The following is a 13,216-nucleotide window of genomic DNA, read 5'->3' as shown; positions in this document are numbered from 1 at the left end:
CTGTTAATGAACGGCACTTGATAGGAATAACATAAGGCTCTGCCCTTTGCCTTGGTGGCTGAAAGAAAAGGAGAAGTCGGAAAAAAAGTGGAGGCTGAAAAGGGGTGGGAGGCCAAAAAGGAGTCAGCAGCTCTTGACGCTGGGACTCCGAGCGCACAATGTACACCAGCCTCACAAACGTCTCCATGAGGCTGCTTAGCACCTTGAAGCTGCTTGTGATGGCAGAGAGCATGTGGGTAGGACTCTTGTCAACGGCTACCACACGTCGGCAGGATGCCCGAAACTCCTTGAACTTGAGGGTGAGCTCTTGCTTGTACTCAGCCAGCTGGGAGATGTAGGGTTTGCAGTCTCGGACGTCAGGGCTCACCACACACTGCCTCAGGATAGTCAGGAGCTCATTGGTGTCCAGCTGCACTTGCAGAAACCCATTGGGAAAGCTGTAGGCATGGCCTCGAAGGGTGTTGATCTTTGCCAAGCTCCCCTCAAAACTGGAGGTCCTTAAATCTATTTCCTGGGTCTGACTGTCATTGGGACTGCTGCAGGCTGCTGACTTGGGAGCTGTAGTGCAGCCCTGATTCCACCTCACCATGTCTCCTGGTTGCTGATCTTTGTTGTGACCACCAGCTACAGGCCGAAGTGGTTGACAATCTTCTGAGACAGATCCTGGTGCGAAAGCCTGCTGAAGGTCTTGATAGCGGGCATGATGGCCACGGCACCGCCATCCTCTCTCCTGCTGCACCTTGGCCCTGCAATAACATGGGGGTGGTGGGCGTGCCTTGGTGGCCTCCCTCCTGCCCCGCCCATCGCCTCAACACCGGCCCCCGGTGGGGGGCAGGGAGGAGGGGCGTGCGTGGCTGCTCGCTGACCCCTCCAGGAGGTGGGGCATAGGGCAGGAGGAGGCCTGTGACTGGTCACTGCCTGGCCACCTGGCCTGCGATTGGTCAGGGGGCCATGGAGGCCAGAAGAAAGGAGGCCGAAAACGCATGTGAGGCTGGAAGGAGAGTAGAGGCTGAGAAAAATTTAAGGCATAAGAGGGGTGGGAGGCCAAGAAGTGACACCTTCTGGATGTCACTCCCCTCCCCTGACTCACTGAACACATCAGAGACCTCCACTCACTTCTGGGAGCTGTGCTGCTGGCTGCTCACTTTCTGACTGCTTCTCTGTCTCTATAATTTGTTTTACAGGAATTATTTTTGGATAAATCCTCTATCTGCTACTCAAAGCCACTTGGATGCAATAAGAACTGTCTTGGTTCAAATTTTTACTGACTCTACAAGAACCTGTATTCTTCCCTTTGTAGAGAAGATCACTTTATCAAACGTATCCCACTGGGTCCGATGGGTTGTATTTAGGAATGAAGCTTGCCCGGAGCACTGTGAATGCTACCAGAGTTACTCAGGATGTGGCTGAACCAGAGCACATCCACCAGGAACAAGCACACCATTTGTCAGGAAAAGGGGGGAACTTTGGGAAATAAATGGTATTTTCAGGTCTCCACTAGAAACAATATAGACTTTGGGATGAAAAAGCTCTTTAAGGGATCCTGACTGGTCCTTTTGTGTTCCTGATCTTTCTAATCAGCATTTTTACTGTGCCTTTCTAAGGATCCCAGGTAAAAGTATGAGGATGGAGTCCTGTTGCTCTAGCAAGAGGTGAATATTCATTAGTTGCAGGAGTATTTCCAAGGTGCTTTTCAAAAGCGGGATTTTGTGGAGTGTTATAAAGTGTCCTGGACCGTGTGTGTAGACCCAGTGCACATCCCCAACCCTCTCATCTCTGTCCCCAGCCCTTGGCATGTGCAACGAACATCAGAGAGGCAGCACTGGGATTTCTGCCACGTTGAATACAGCGTGTTTGCTTTTTAATGATTACAGTCCAGCTGCAGGAAACACCCTCCCTGTTCACTCTGTATCTGGGGGGCAGGTGACAGCAAGACGCATCGTCTGAGCTGGGCTGGAAGGTTGCGCAGCAGCTGCAGTGGGATGAGGCATGGGCAGGTTCCTCATCTGGTCATACCCTGACATGGAATTACATAGCCTGACACAAAAACCTTTGGAAAAGTTTCCTATCATGTATACAGACTGTTTTCATATATACTAAATAAGGTTGGGCAATGTAAATAAGCTGAGATACCTGTCTTCCCTGGCAGACTTCTCCCATGTACAATTAAAGCCACGGGTATCCCAGCCATCTCTACCATGTCTGCCTATGTGAGGAATTTGTTAGGGTGTTTTACACAGGAATCCAGACACTGCGCTTTAAATGAGGATAACATTTAGACATTACTCATTTCTATTTGACTGTGAGATCCCTTGGGCGTGATGAAAGCGGCAGTGGGTCCCAGCTGTTCAGCTCACCCTGCTGTTGTATCTGGGGCTGGTGCAATTCCTGTGTAGTGTTGCCAGGACCTTGGAGAGGATGGAAATCCCAACAGGAGAATGCAGTCGCTACGCTGCAGGGATTAGAGTTCAAAGTGCTTTAAACCGTGGTGCCCAGTTGTTGTCTTCAGCTGACAATGGCCAGCAAAGTCCACAGAGACACAAGCAATGTTTTCCAAACCTATCTTGGGACTACTGCTTGAGGTCTGCTAGCTTTCCAACTTCTGCTTTCGACACTTCAAACCTTGAAAGCCAGGTCTTCTGCTTTTCTCATGTGTATTAGAGGGACCAGCGATGGCCCAATTTCTGTTCCTTTTCTATCCACTGTCACTGATAGAGCCCTGCTGAGGACTCCTTGGGAGTGGACATAATTTAGAGAAGATTAGGGGAGTGCAATGACATCAGATGGTTATGAATGCACATTGTGGCTGAGCAATGCTCATGAGAGCCGTGAAGGCCCTGGAGGAAATCTACACCAGCTGTAATGCTAGAGCAAAAAACTCTGGGCCAAGGCAGTATGAGAAGGGCAGTTACAGCTGGTGCTGCTCTGAGAGGGAGCTAAAGAGCAGATGAACACAACCTGCCATGCTCAGGCAGATTGATCTGGTGGAAGGGGATGGAGAAACATTGATTTACCTTTATGCGCACACACACCTGCAAAACAATATTGTCTTTTTTTGAGAACTTTGCTTTAACTTGCTGGGGGACAGGGGCTTCAATCTGAAGAGATGCTGATGCTAAATGAGAACAAGACAGTCTGCAGGTAGATAAAACTAGATGGACAGTGAAATGGGAACTAGATTTGGGAAAAAAAGATGCTTTTAAATTTCTGTGCTGTGTAACTGAGACACAGTTTTTTGAAAAATCTGTGATTCAAAAACATTAACTAGAACATTTTACCTGCATAATTTTCTTTAAGAGTATTTCCAAGTGCCCATCAGAGTGAGGCTGCAGGGACAGCACCTAAAAGATGAGTACGGCAATAATGAGGGCAGGGCTTCATCATCCTTCTCAGGCACATACCAGTATAGCTCCTCCCTTTACACAGGGACATTTGACTGATCCTGGAGCACCTATTGCCACTGCTGTAAAAATAATAACAGTGTGCTGCTGTGAAAAAAACAATTCCTTTCTGACAGGGTGTTGATTGCCCACTAGATGGTACTAAGCATTGACTCTGAAATTGCTGGTTAAACTGCCTGCTGTCAATAATATTTTCAGGCTCTGAGGGTTGTTAGAAAACCTCTTGGCTTTTCCATCTTATTTTTAATCCGTACTCAGCTTTATAAATAGGTGGGTTTTGTCCCATTCAGTGTCATTGTTAGTTCAGCATGGGAAATTGTGTGATGCAGATTAAATGCCTGAAGGCACAGAGAACATATGTGAGTCTCGACTGCTGCTGCCTTTGCTTCAGACAACACATTCAACCCCTGTACAGAGAATGACCCAGTTCCTAAATTTTTTTTTTGTGTTGGATTATTATCAGACTTGGCACTTATAATTCCTGGAGGCTTTGGGGCACATAGAGGGCGTACATCAATGCCTTTCTCCCTGATAAACAGAGACCAGTTCGTTGTGCCAGGCAAAACGTGTCCCCAGAGGGAACGGGGTATTGGAAACATCATCTGTAGCTAGGAAACTTGTTTGCTTTCCTCAGATTTCTCATCAGGTCTGGCATTATGCTTTTGCTGGGCCTTCCCCTGCAGACACACCAGCGCAGTCCCACAGGGCAGCATAAATGCCAGGCAGAGGCTGCAGCTTGGCTGAAACCACGCACCGGAACTGGTCACTGGGTGCTCAACTTGGCTCATCTGGAAGAGATCAAGCAGGGCTTTGCTAACAGGGGGGGTTAAAGCATGTCCCAGCTCTCCCCTGCTTTAGGGGTAGGAGGGTGTCCTGTGGGCACCAGGAGGACCACGCTTTCCCCAGCACAGCCACAGTGCCCAGCACCAGCGGTGAAGGGGTGAGTGCTGCTGGAGGTGTTCCCCTCCCAGAAGGGAATTAAGCCAAAACACCCATTAACAAGGTAAAACTGTGCCAGGTCAAACAGTTAATTTCAAACCTGCATTTTTGCTGCTTCATGGCTTCCTTCATAGCCTGGTACTTAACTGCTGTGCAGTCCAGCAACTCCACAGTGGAGTCCTTAAGCTGTGCCCTTCCATTATGGAGATACGTGCATTTCTATAGCAACAAAATACGGTATTTTGCTTAAGAATAGTGTTTTGTACAGCTAAGAATAGCCACATTTCCACAAAGTTCTTAAAAAAGCACACAAATGTTAGTTTGGATATTAAGATTAATATATTTAATCTTTCTTGTTTGTAAAACAAGACATAAATTTGTGTATATATATAATTTATATATTTTTATTTATATATACTATATACAGACAATAAAAAAATTTTCCTCTGTATTAGACTGAGAGATTTATGGAGAAATGATATAGGCATAATTGGGAGCTCAAAGAAACTGACAGAGAAACAACTCACGGGGAAAAGAAAAACATGGCTCCCTGCCGGCCTTCAGCATTATAACAAGCTTTGCCCACCATGGACTGAAATCCGAATTGGCTCTTCCACTGTATATTTGCTACATGGTTCTTGAAAGCAGGCGGCTGTCCCCACAGCAGGATCCTCTCTGCCTTGCTCACAGCAATGGTCAAAGTGCGGGACAGCCATGTGCCAAGGGAGGTTATTGCACTCTGTAGAGGATGTGCATGTTAAAAGCACATTGTGCATTTCCATAACTCCTATGGAAGAACGAGAGATTTCAAATGTGCGTATTTATAAAAATTAATAGAGATGGGAAGCGATTGATCATACGGAGATCCCTGATCATCCCCAAGCACGGGGCAAGCTGGCTGGGTTTGACGGCGCCATGACGCCAATGCCATGATCTCCCTTTCCAGCCAGAAGGTGGGTGTGATGGGGAGAGGTGCAGGGACCCCGACAGGATCCGCTCTCCCCATGCACACGTGAAGTGCAGCGAGTGGCAGGGTAAGGGCAATGCAATGAGTAACCTTGCATTTTTCTCCTCGCTCTGTTTTGGAGGGTGGGTGACTGCAGTGAAGCACCAATTAAGGCAGTCTGACTGATTAGGTCTAGAAGCTAGACTGGGAGGAGGAGGAAAACCTCAGGGTAAGAAGGGAACCAATTAAGAATCATTTTACCATTCACTTGGAAGTGAAAAACAAAATCCAAAAATCCCAACTCCAAATAAATAACCATCACACAGTACTAAATAATGCTTCTTATGGCAGTCAGTCCAGTGGAGACAGGAAAAGGACCCCAATGCACTAGCAAGGAGGGCAGCTCCTTTGGCAAATGGCACTAGTACTGCTTGGCTTGGGGGTAAGCTGTGGCTCACAGACAAAGCTGATCTGGGGCTCCTCTCTAATGGGCACAGTGAAAGGAAATAGGAGTGTTTGGGCTGAGCCTTGGAGGCATGGACCTGACCTCTGGAGAATGATGTGAAAGAGGTCTCCTCTTAGCTGCTAGGCCAGCTTCTGGCTTGCAACGGTCAAAGATCAATCTGGGTTCTTTTCAGGCTCTCTAGCATGGACATAGCCATCCAGCAGAGGAAGGGGAATATAGAATCATAGAATCAAAGAATCATTTAGGTTGGAAAGGACCCCAAAAAGATCACCAAGTTGAACCATTAACTGCCAAGTCCACCATTAAACTATGTCCCTAAGTGCCACATCTACACATCTTTTAAATACCTCCAGGGATGGTGACTCAACCACTTCCCTGGGCAGCCTGTTCCAATGCTTGACAACCCTTTTGGTGAAGAATTTTTTCCTAATATCCAATCTAAACCACCCCTGGTTCAATTTGAGGCTGTTTCCTCTTGTCCTATCACTTGTTACTTGGGAGAAGAGACCAACACCCACCTCACTATAACCTCCTTTCAGGTCACTGTAGAGAGCAGTAAGTTCTCCCCTGAGCTTCCTTTTCTCCAGGCTAAACAACTCCAGTTCCCTCAGCTGCTCCTCATAAAACTTGTGCTCTAGGCCCTTGACCAGTTTTCATAGAATCATAGAATCATAGAATCATAGAATGGTTAGGGTTTGAAGGGACCTTCAAAGGTCATCTAGTCCAACCCCCTGCAAGGAGCAGGGACATCCCCAACTAGATCAGGTTGCTCAGAGCCTCATCCAGCCTGGCCTTGAATGTTTCCAGGGATGGGGCTTCCACCACCTTTCTGGGCAACCTGTTCCAGTGTTCTGTAACTCTCATAGTAAAAAATTTTTTCCTGATTTCCAATCTAAATCTACCCCCCACTATTTTAAAACCATTACTCCTTGTCCTATTGCAACAGGCCCTACTAAACAGCCTCTCCCCATCTTTCTTGTAGGCCCCCTTGAGGTATTGGAAGACCGCTATCAGGTCTCCCCGGAGCCTCCTCTTCTGCAGGCTGAACAGCCCCAACTCTCTCAGCCTGTCCTCATAAGAGAGGCGCTCCAGCCCTTTTATCATCTTCGTGGCCCTCCTCTGGACCTTCTCCAACTGGTCCATGTCCTTCTTGTGTTGGGGGCTCCAGAACTGGACACAGTACTCCAGGTGGGGTCTCACCAGGGCAGATAGAGGGGGAGAATCACCTCCCTCGACCTGCTGGCCACGCTTCTCTTGATGCAGCCCAGGATGCGGTTGGCCTTCTGGGCCGCAAGAGCGCATTGCCTGCTCATGTTGAGCTTCTCATCCACCAGCACTCCCAAGTCCTTCTCCTCAGGGCTGCTCTCAATCCATTCCCCGCCCAGCCTGTATTTGTGCCTGGGATTGCCATGACCCAGGTGCAGGACCTTGCACTTGGCCTGGTTGAACTTCATGAGGTTGGCATGGGCCCACCTCTCCAGCCTGTCAAGGTCCCTCTGGATGGCATCCCTCCCTTCCAGCGTGTCGACGGCACCACACAGCTTGGTGTCATCGGCGAACTTGCTGAGGGTGCACTCTATCCCACTGTCCATGTCGCCGACAAAGATGTTGAACAGGGCCGGGCCCAACACGGACCCCTGAGGAACGCCACTCGTGACCGGTCTCCACCCAGACATTGAGCCGTTTTGTTGCTTTACTTTGGACACGTTCCAGCACCTCAGTTTCTTTCTTGCAGTGAAAGACTGTGTGAAATACTTTCACACAGTATTCAAGGTGTGGCCTCACCAGTGCTGAGTACAGGGGGACCATCACTTCCCAAGTCCTGCTGGCCACAGTGTTTCTGATTCAAGCCAGGATGCTATTGGCCTTCTTGGCCACCTGAACACACTGCCGGCTCATATTCAGCCAGCCGTTGACCAACATCTCCAGGTCCTTTTCTGCCAGGCAGCTTTCCAGCCACTCTTCCCCCCAGCCTGTAGTGTTACATGGGGTTGTTGTGACCCAAGTACAGGACCCAGCACTCAGCCTTGTTGAACCTCATACAATTGGCCTTGACCCATCGATCCAGCCTGTCTAGATCCCTCTGTAGAACCTTTCTATCCTCAAGAAATCAACACTCCTGCGCAACTTGGTGTCACCTGCAAACTTACTGAGGATGTACTCGATCCCCCCATCCAGATATTAAACAGAACTGGCCCCAATACTGAGCCCTGGGGAACACCACTTGTGACTGGCTGCCAACTGGATTTAACTCCATTCACCACAACTCTTTGGGCCCGGTCATCCAGCCAGTTTTTTTTTACTCAGTGAAGAGTATGCCTGTCCAAACCATGAGCAGTGTCTCTAGGAGAATGCTGTGAGAAATGGTGTCAAAGGCTTTACTAAAGTCTGGGTATACAACATCCACAGCCTTTCCCTCACAGAATCATAGAATAGCCTGGGTTGGAAGGGACCTTTAAAGGTCATCTAGTCCAACCCCCCTGCAAGGGGCAGGAACATCTTCAACCAGATCAGAGCCCCGTGCAACCTGGTCTTGAATGTTTCCAGGGATGGGGCATCTACCACCTCTCTGGGCAACCTGTTCCAGTGTTCTACCACCCTCGTTGTAAAATTTTTTTTTTAGAAGCAGGTCTGAATCTACCTCCTTCTATTTTAAAACTGTTACCCCTCGTCCTATTGCAGGAGGTCCTACTGAAGAGTTTCTCCCCGTCTTTCCTATAAGCTCCCTTAAGGTACTGGAAGACCGCTATAAGATCTCCCAGAGCCTTCTCTTCTCCAGGCTGAAAAACCCCAACTGTCTCAGCCTGTCCTTGTAGGAGAGGTGCTCCAGCCCTCTGATGATCTTTGTGGCCCTTTTCTGGACTCTTTCCAACTGGTCCATGTCCTTATGTTGGGGGGCTCCAGAACTGGACGCAGTACTCCAGGTGGGCTCTCATGAGAGCAGATTAGAGGTGGAGAATCACCTCCCTCAACCTGCTGTCCATGCTTCTTTTGATGCAGCCCAGGAAGGAGATCAGATTGGTCAAGCAGGATCTGCCTTTCATAAATCCATGCTGACTGGGCCTGATCACCTGGTTGTCCTGCACTTGCCATGTGATAGCACTCAAAATGATCTGCTCCATAACCTTCCCCAGCCCTGAGGCCAGATTGACAGGCCTGTAGTTCCCTGGATGCTCCCCACTCGCATGCATTAATCCCTTGCCTTTTGTACAGGCAGTACCTGAGCTCAGGACATGGGCATTGGTACCTAAGCTGTGAGAGTAGAGCCTGCTAGGGTGACCTAGATCCACCCTAGGATTATGGCATCCTGCCCATGCGAGGACTACTTCCCAAGCTCTAGCACAGCAGCAGGGACTTGCACCCCAGAGATCCCTTCTGCTGCTAATTATGTTGCATTTATGGTCCAGGAAAACCCTGGAGGCAGAAGAGTTGTTTACGTGGCAAGACACTGGTTTGGCTCTAGACTGCTCAAGTGAAGCCAGGAGATCTCAGCTCGGTTCCTGCTAACTCATTGGCCCGTCACACACTGTGACAAAGGGCTTCGCACAAGTGAGGGCCAGAACTACATGAAACCAAACTAGTGTGGAGATGGGGTGACTGTGCCCCCTCCAAGTACTGTCATCAACAAGCCAGCATGGGACAGCAAGCAGAGCAGCTGCTTGAGACCCCTAACAAGCTGGTTGCACAGATTGTGACAGGGCATGAATTTACCCTTTGAAAATACCACCAACAGAACCATCAATTCTGCAGAGAGAAAAGAGCGTCTTGGCTACTGCAAACCCCAGTAGATGTGGGCCTGTAGATATGCATGCTCACCAGACCTATGTGATTTGAGAACCACTAGCACATGGCCTGGCACACACTAGCTTGTTGGTTTTCATAGCTGGCTTACTTATTGATCAACGTCTTTAGGGAGCGTGTGAGCGTGCTCATGACAGTGGCAACTGTGGCTGACTGGCGGGCGAGCTGCTCCACCGTCTGCTGGTGGCTCAGCATTCTGGCCGTGGACTCCTCTGCAGCCTTCAGGAGGAAGGTGTAGTTTCTCACCACTTCTTCCACCTTTGTCAGCAGCTCTTGGCGCTGGGACTCCGAGCGCACAATGTACACCAGCCTCACAAACGTCTCCATGAGGCTGCTTAGCACCTTGAAGCTGCTTGTGATGGCAGAGAGCATGTGGGTAGGACTCTTGTCAACGGCTACCACACGTCGGCAGGATGCCCGAAACTCCTTGAACTTGAGGGTGAGCTCTTGCTTGTACTCAGCCAGCTGGGAGATGTAGGGTTTGCAGTCTCGGACGTCAGGGCTCACCACACACTGCCTCAGGATAGTCAGGAGCTCATTGGTGTCCAGCTGCACTTGCAGAAACCCATTGGGAAAGCTGTAGGCATGGCCTCGAAGGGTGTTGATCTTTGCCAAGCTCCCCTCAAAACTGGAGGTCCTTAAATCTATTTCCTGGGTCTGACTGTCATTGGGACTGCTGCAGGCTGTTGCATCTAGGACCTGAAGAGTCCTGCTCATGACTGGCACCACCTGATTGTCCAGCTTCATTCCTGGGAGTATCTGCATGGGGATGGAATAGGACAGCTCATCCTTCTCACTCCCATCATCTGCAACATCGCATTTCCTGTAGTAGAAGCAGTACCGGATGGAGCAGCACTTTTCATCCTCCATGTCTTCATCCCGCAGCTCAGCAGGACTTGGATACATCTCCTCCTGGACAGAGAACACTGCTGAACCCTTCTGGTTCTTTTTGTCTTGTGCTATCTGGACATAGGAGGGGTCAGCCACTCCAGAGACTTCCTGGATTTTGCTCTTCAAAACAGGACAAAGGATGCTTGTCTCAGGCTCTTTCTGGGGACCTTTCTGCTTGGTTGTATAGATGTTCTGGCAGATATCAGAGGACAGGGATGTCCTGTCAGTCTTATCTATTTCACTGACACTGTAGCGACGCAAGAGCTTCCTGTAGTGTGGAGCACCCATGCACTCCGCCCGGGAAGTGCATGTCGTCAAACAGGACATGCTGTTCTCTGGATCTGACCGGTAGTCTCTGGACTCTAAACTTGTGGATCGTATCCGCTTGCCTTTGGAAGGGCTGCTCACACTTGTCAACCGAATGACTTCTGTCTGCTTCTGGTCATCAGTATCTTTATCCCTCCCTCGCCTTTCCAGTTCTGGCATCACCAACTGGTTAGGGGGTGGCCTCACCCCCCTGCAAATTCGCTTGCAGTCGCAGCTGCGCCTTTGCTCCCTGGATATCCCTGGGACTTTCTGCACAGGACTGCTCTTTAGCTGGCAGCTGCAGCGCCCAGGGGCAGGAGGGTGCAGATACTCCTGTGGTGGAAGATCACCTTTGCTCTTTGGCTTGAGCAGCTCTTCAAGGAATTCCAGCTCATACTGCTTCACCTTCTGCAGCTGGGCCTGCCGCTCATCCGTCTCCTTCTTCAGCCGGGTTGGAAATGTTGCAGAGAACAGGTTCCTCAACCTGAAGGGAGCTTTTGGAGCTTTGAGTTTAGCTGGGACATCAGCATCTTGCTGGGTCACCTCCAGGACTTTTTCTACTTTTTTGGAAGGCACAGTGCTGACTTGCAGGCTCTCGGATCTGGGCACCAGCTGGATTGGCCCTTTGGGTTCCTCGCTGCTGCTCCTGAAAGTGCTACTAGGTGATAGAGAGTGCAGACTGTTATTTTCAGCTTTTAAGCTTTTGGCTGAACTTTCTCGTTGCATTTTCTGTCCTTGATTTGAAGGAGCTGTGTGTTTCTGAGAGATGAGGCTTGTGGCTTCCCCACCTGCCTTCTGACCTGGCTCTCCGCTTGCAGCTTTTCCTGGAGCATCTCTACTCACCTTTTCCTGGTAGTTTTTAGAGGCAAAAGTCTTACTAGGCATAATTTCCTCACCCACTGAGGCGAGGTGGAAAGGTTCAGCCTTACTGCTATGAGCTTCCTTAGGACTTGGAGAAACTTCACAGTGCTGCTGTGGAGAGAGTTGCTGCTGCTGACAGTTGCATAATGTCTCTGCAGTTTGTGGACCTCCTTTAAGTTTCAAAGGCTTGCTGCTGGCTGATGCACAGCTGCTGGTACCATTCATGTTCTTGTCTTCTTTTGAGGCCGCTGCCACTTGGGGACTTGAGCCTTTTGCATTTGCCACTTGCTGCAGAGCAGCTGAAATTATGGCTGGAGTTACACCACTTTTTTGATCCAGGAGGAGCTTGGAGCCTGGCTGGAGCTCTTTGGGCATCTTCTCTGGAGGATCCTGTGCCTGCTCCCTACCTGGGGCTCCTGTGGCATGCAGAGATACCTCAAAGGTAGCTTTTGTGTGGCCTACACCTTTGCACCCAGAGCCTGGCACTGGAGCTCCCCTGTTCTGCTCCGTAAGCTGAGGAGTCAGCACCGGCTGGACAGACAAGGTGTAGCTCCACTCAGCATGCTGCTGCTCCTGTTTGCTCTTGCAGTTGGTAAGTTTGGGGCTTTGGTGAGAGAAAGCTGGCTTCAATGAAGGGCTTGGCTCCTGATGGCTGAGGAGGTAGGGTGAGGTGAGAACAGCTTGGGCAGCACAGCTCTGTATTCGGAAAGGCAAGTCCTTTCTGGCTAGGAGGTTTTCTTTGTTGATGTGCTGAGCAAGGAAGTAGGCTGCGTTCTGATGCTGCTTCATAGCAGAGACCATCTCTGAGACATCAGTTAGCTCTGAAGAGTTGGTTTCATGGCCAGAATCCAAGGATGACTCAGGAGTGATGGCAGCCAGGACAATAAGACCTGAGGATGGACATAAAGAAAACCCCACAAGAACACATACACCACACTGCTACACGGAGGAGACAGGAACTCCATGCAGCAGGAGGGTCTCAGGAATGCAGGACATCATAGCATCCTATTGGAGAAACTTTAGTGACTTCCTGCAACTAAGAGTTAATGCTTTTAAGAGAGATCACTTGTCAGCACTGAGCTGGCTTGCTAGCTCAATTCAGCAAGAGCTGTTGGCCCAGGAAAAGGTCTGGGAAGCTTTCCAGTGTTAGTGATAGCAGAGTTACAGAGACTTGTCTAGAGCAAGAAGGGAAATCAGGCAACGGCTACTCTGCCCATGGTGAGTAGGGCAACCAAGGCAGGGAGAGGGACAAAGAACTGTGCTGCTAGCAGGCTGGTCCCAGAGACACTCATCTGACAGGAGGTTTGCCCTGTGAAGGGCTCACATGTTGCAAAACCTTGGTGGGAACCTGCGAAGACCAAGGACCAAAGGTACCAGCTGAGTGGTGTCATAGCAGGGAGGAACTCATGCTCATAGTACTGGTTTGTTAGTGCCTCACCCCAGCATTGTGGCACGCGGACCATGGCAGATGCAGGATAACCAAGAGACTCCTTCAGCCACTGTCAGGGAGAGGAATCCCACCTCAGCTTCTTAGAAATCTTCTGAGCAGCAGCTTGGCTGCTCCTGCTAGAGCCTGTTGCCACAACTTAGTCTGTACTAGAAGCT

At 49.7% G+C, this 13,216-nt stretch overlaps 1 protein-coding gene across 1 annotated transcript in view; it reads right to left on the bottom strand.

Annotated features, from left to right (window-relative positions):
- Positions 1-9,640: 9,640 nt before the first annotated feature.
- Positions 9,641-13,216, bottom strand: part of FRMPD3 (FERM and PDZ domain containing 3) — a 66,271-nt gene continuing 62,695 nt past the window's right edge. Inside the window, exon 17 of the mRNA XM_086756365.1 lies at positions 9,641-12,501. Within this exon, the coding sequence (XP_086612491.1) occupies positions 9,641-12,501 (2,861 nt within the window). The remainder of the gene's footprint in view (positions 12,502-13,216) is intronic.

The sequence above is a fragment of the Chlamydotis macqueenii genome, chromosome 11 (assembly GCF_036417535.1).
Source record: "Chlamydotis macqueenii isolate bChlMac1 chromosome 11, bChlMac1.mat, whole genome shotgun sequence".
NCBI classification, from domain to species: Eukaryota; Metazoa; Chordata; class Aves; order Otidiformes; family Otididae; genus Chlamydotis; species Chlamydotis macqueenii.
This window is presented reverse-complemented; position numbering and strand designations above follow the sequence as displayed.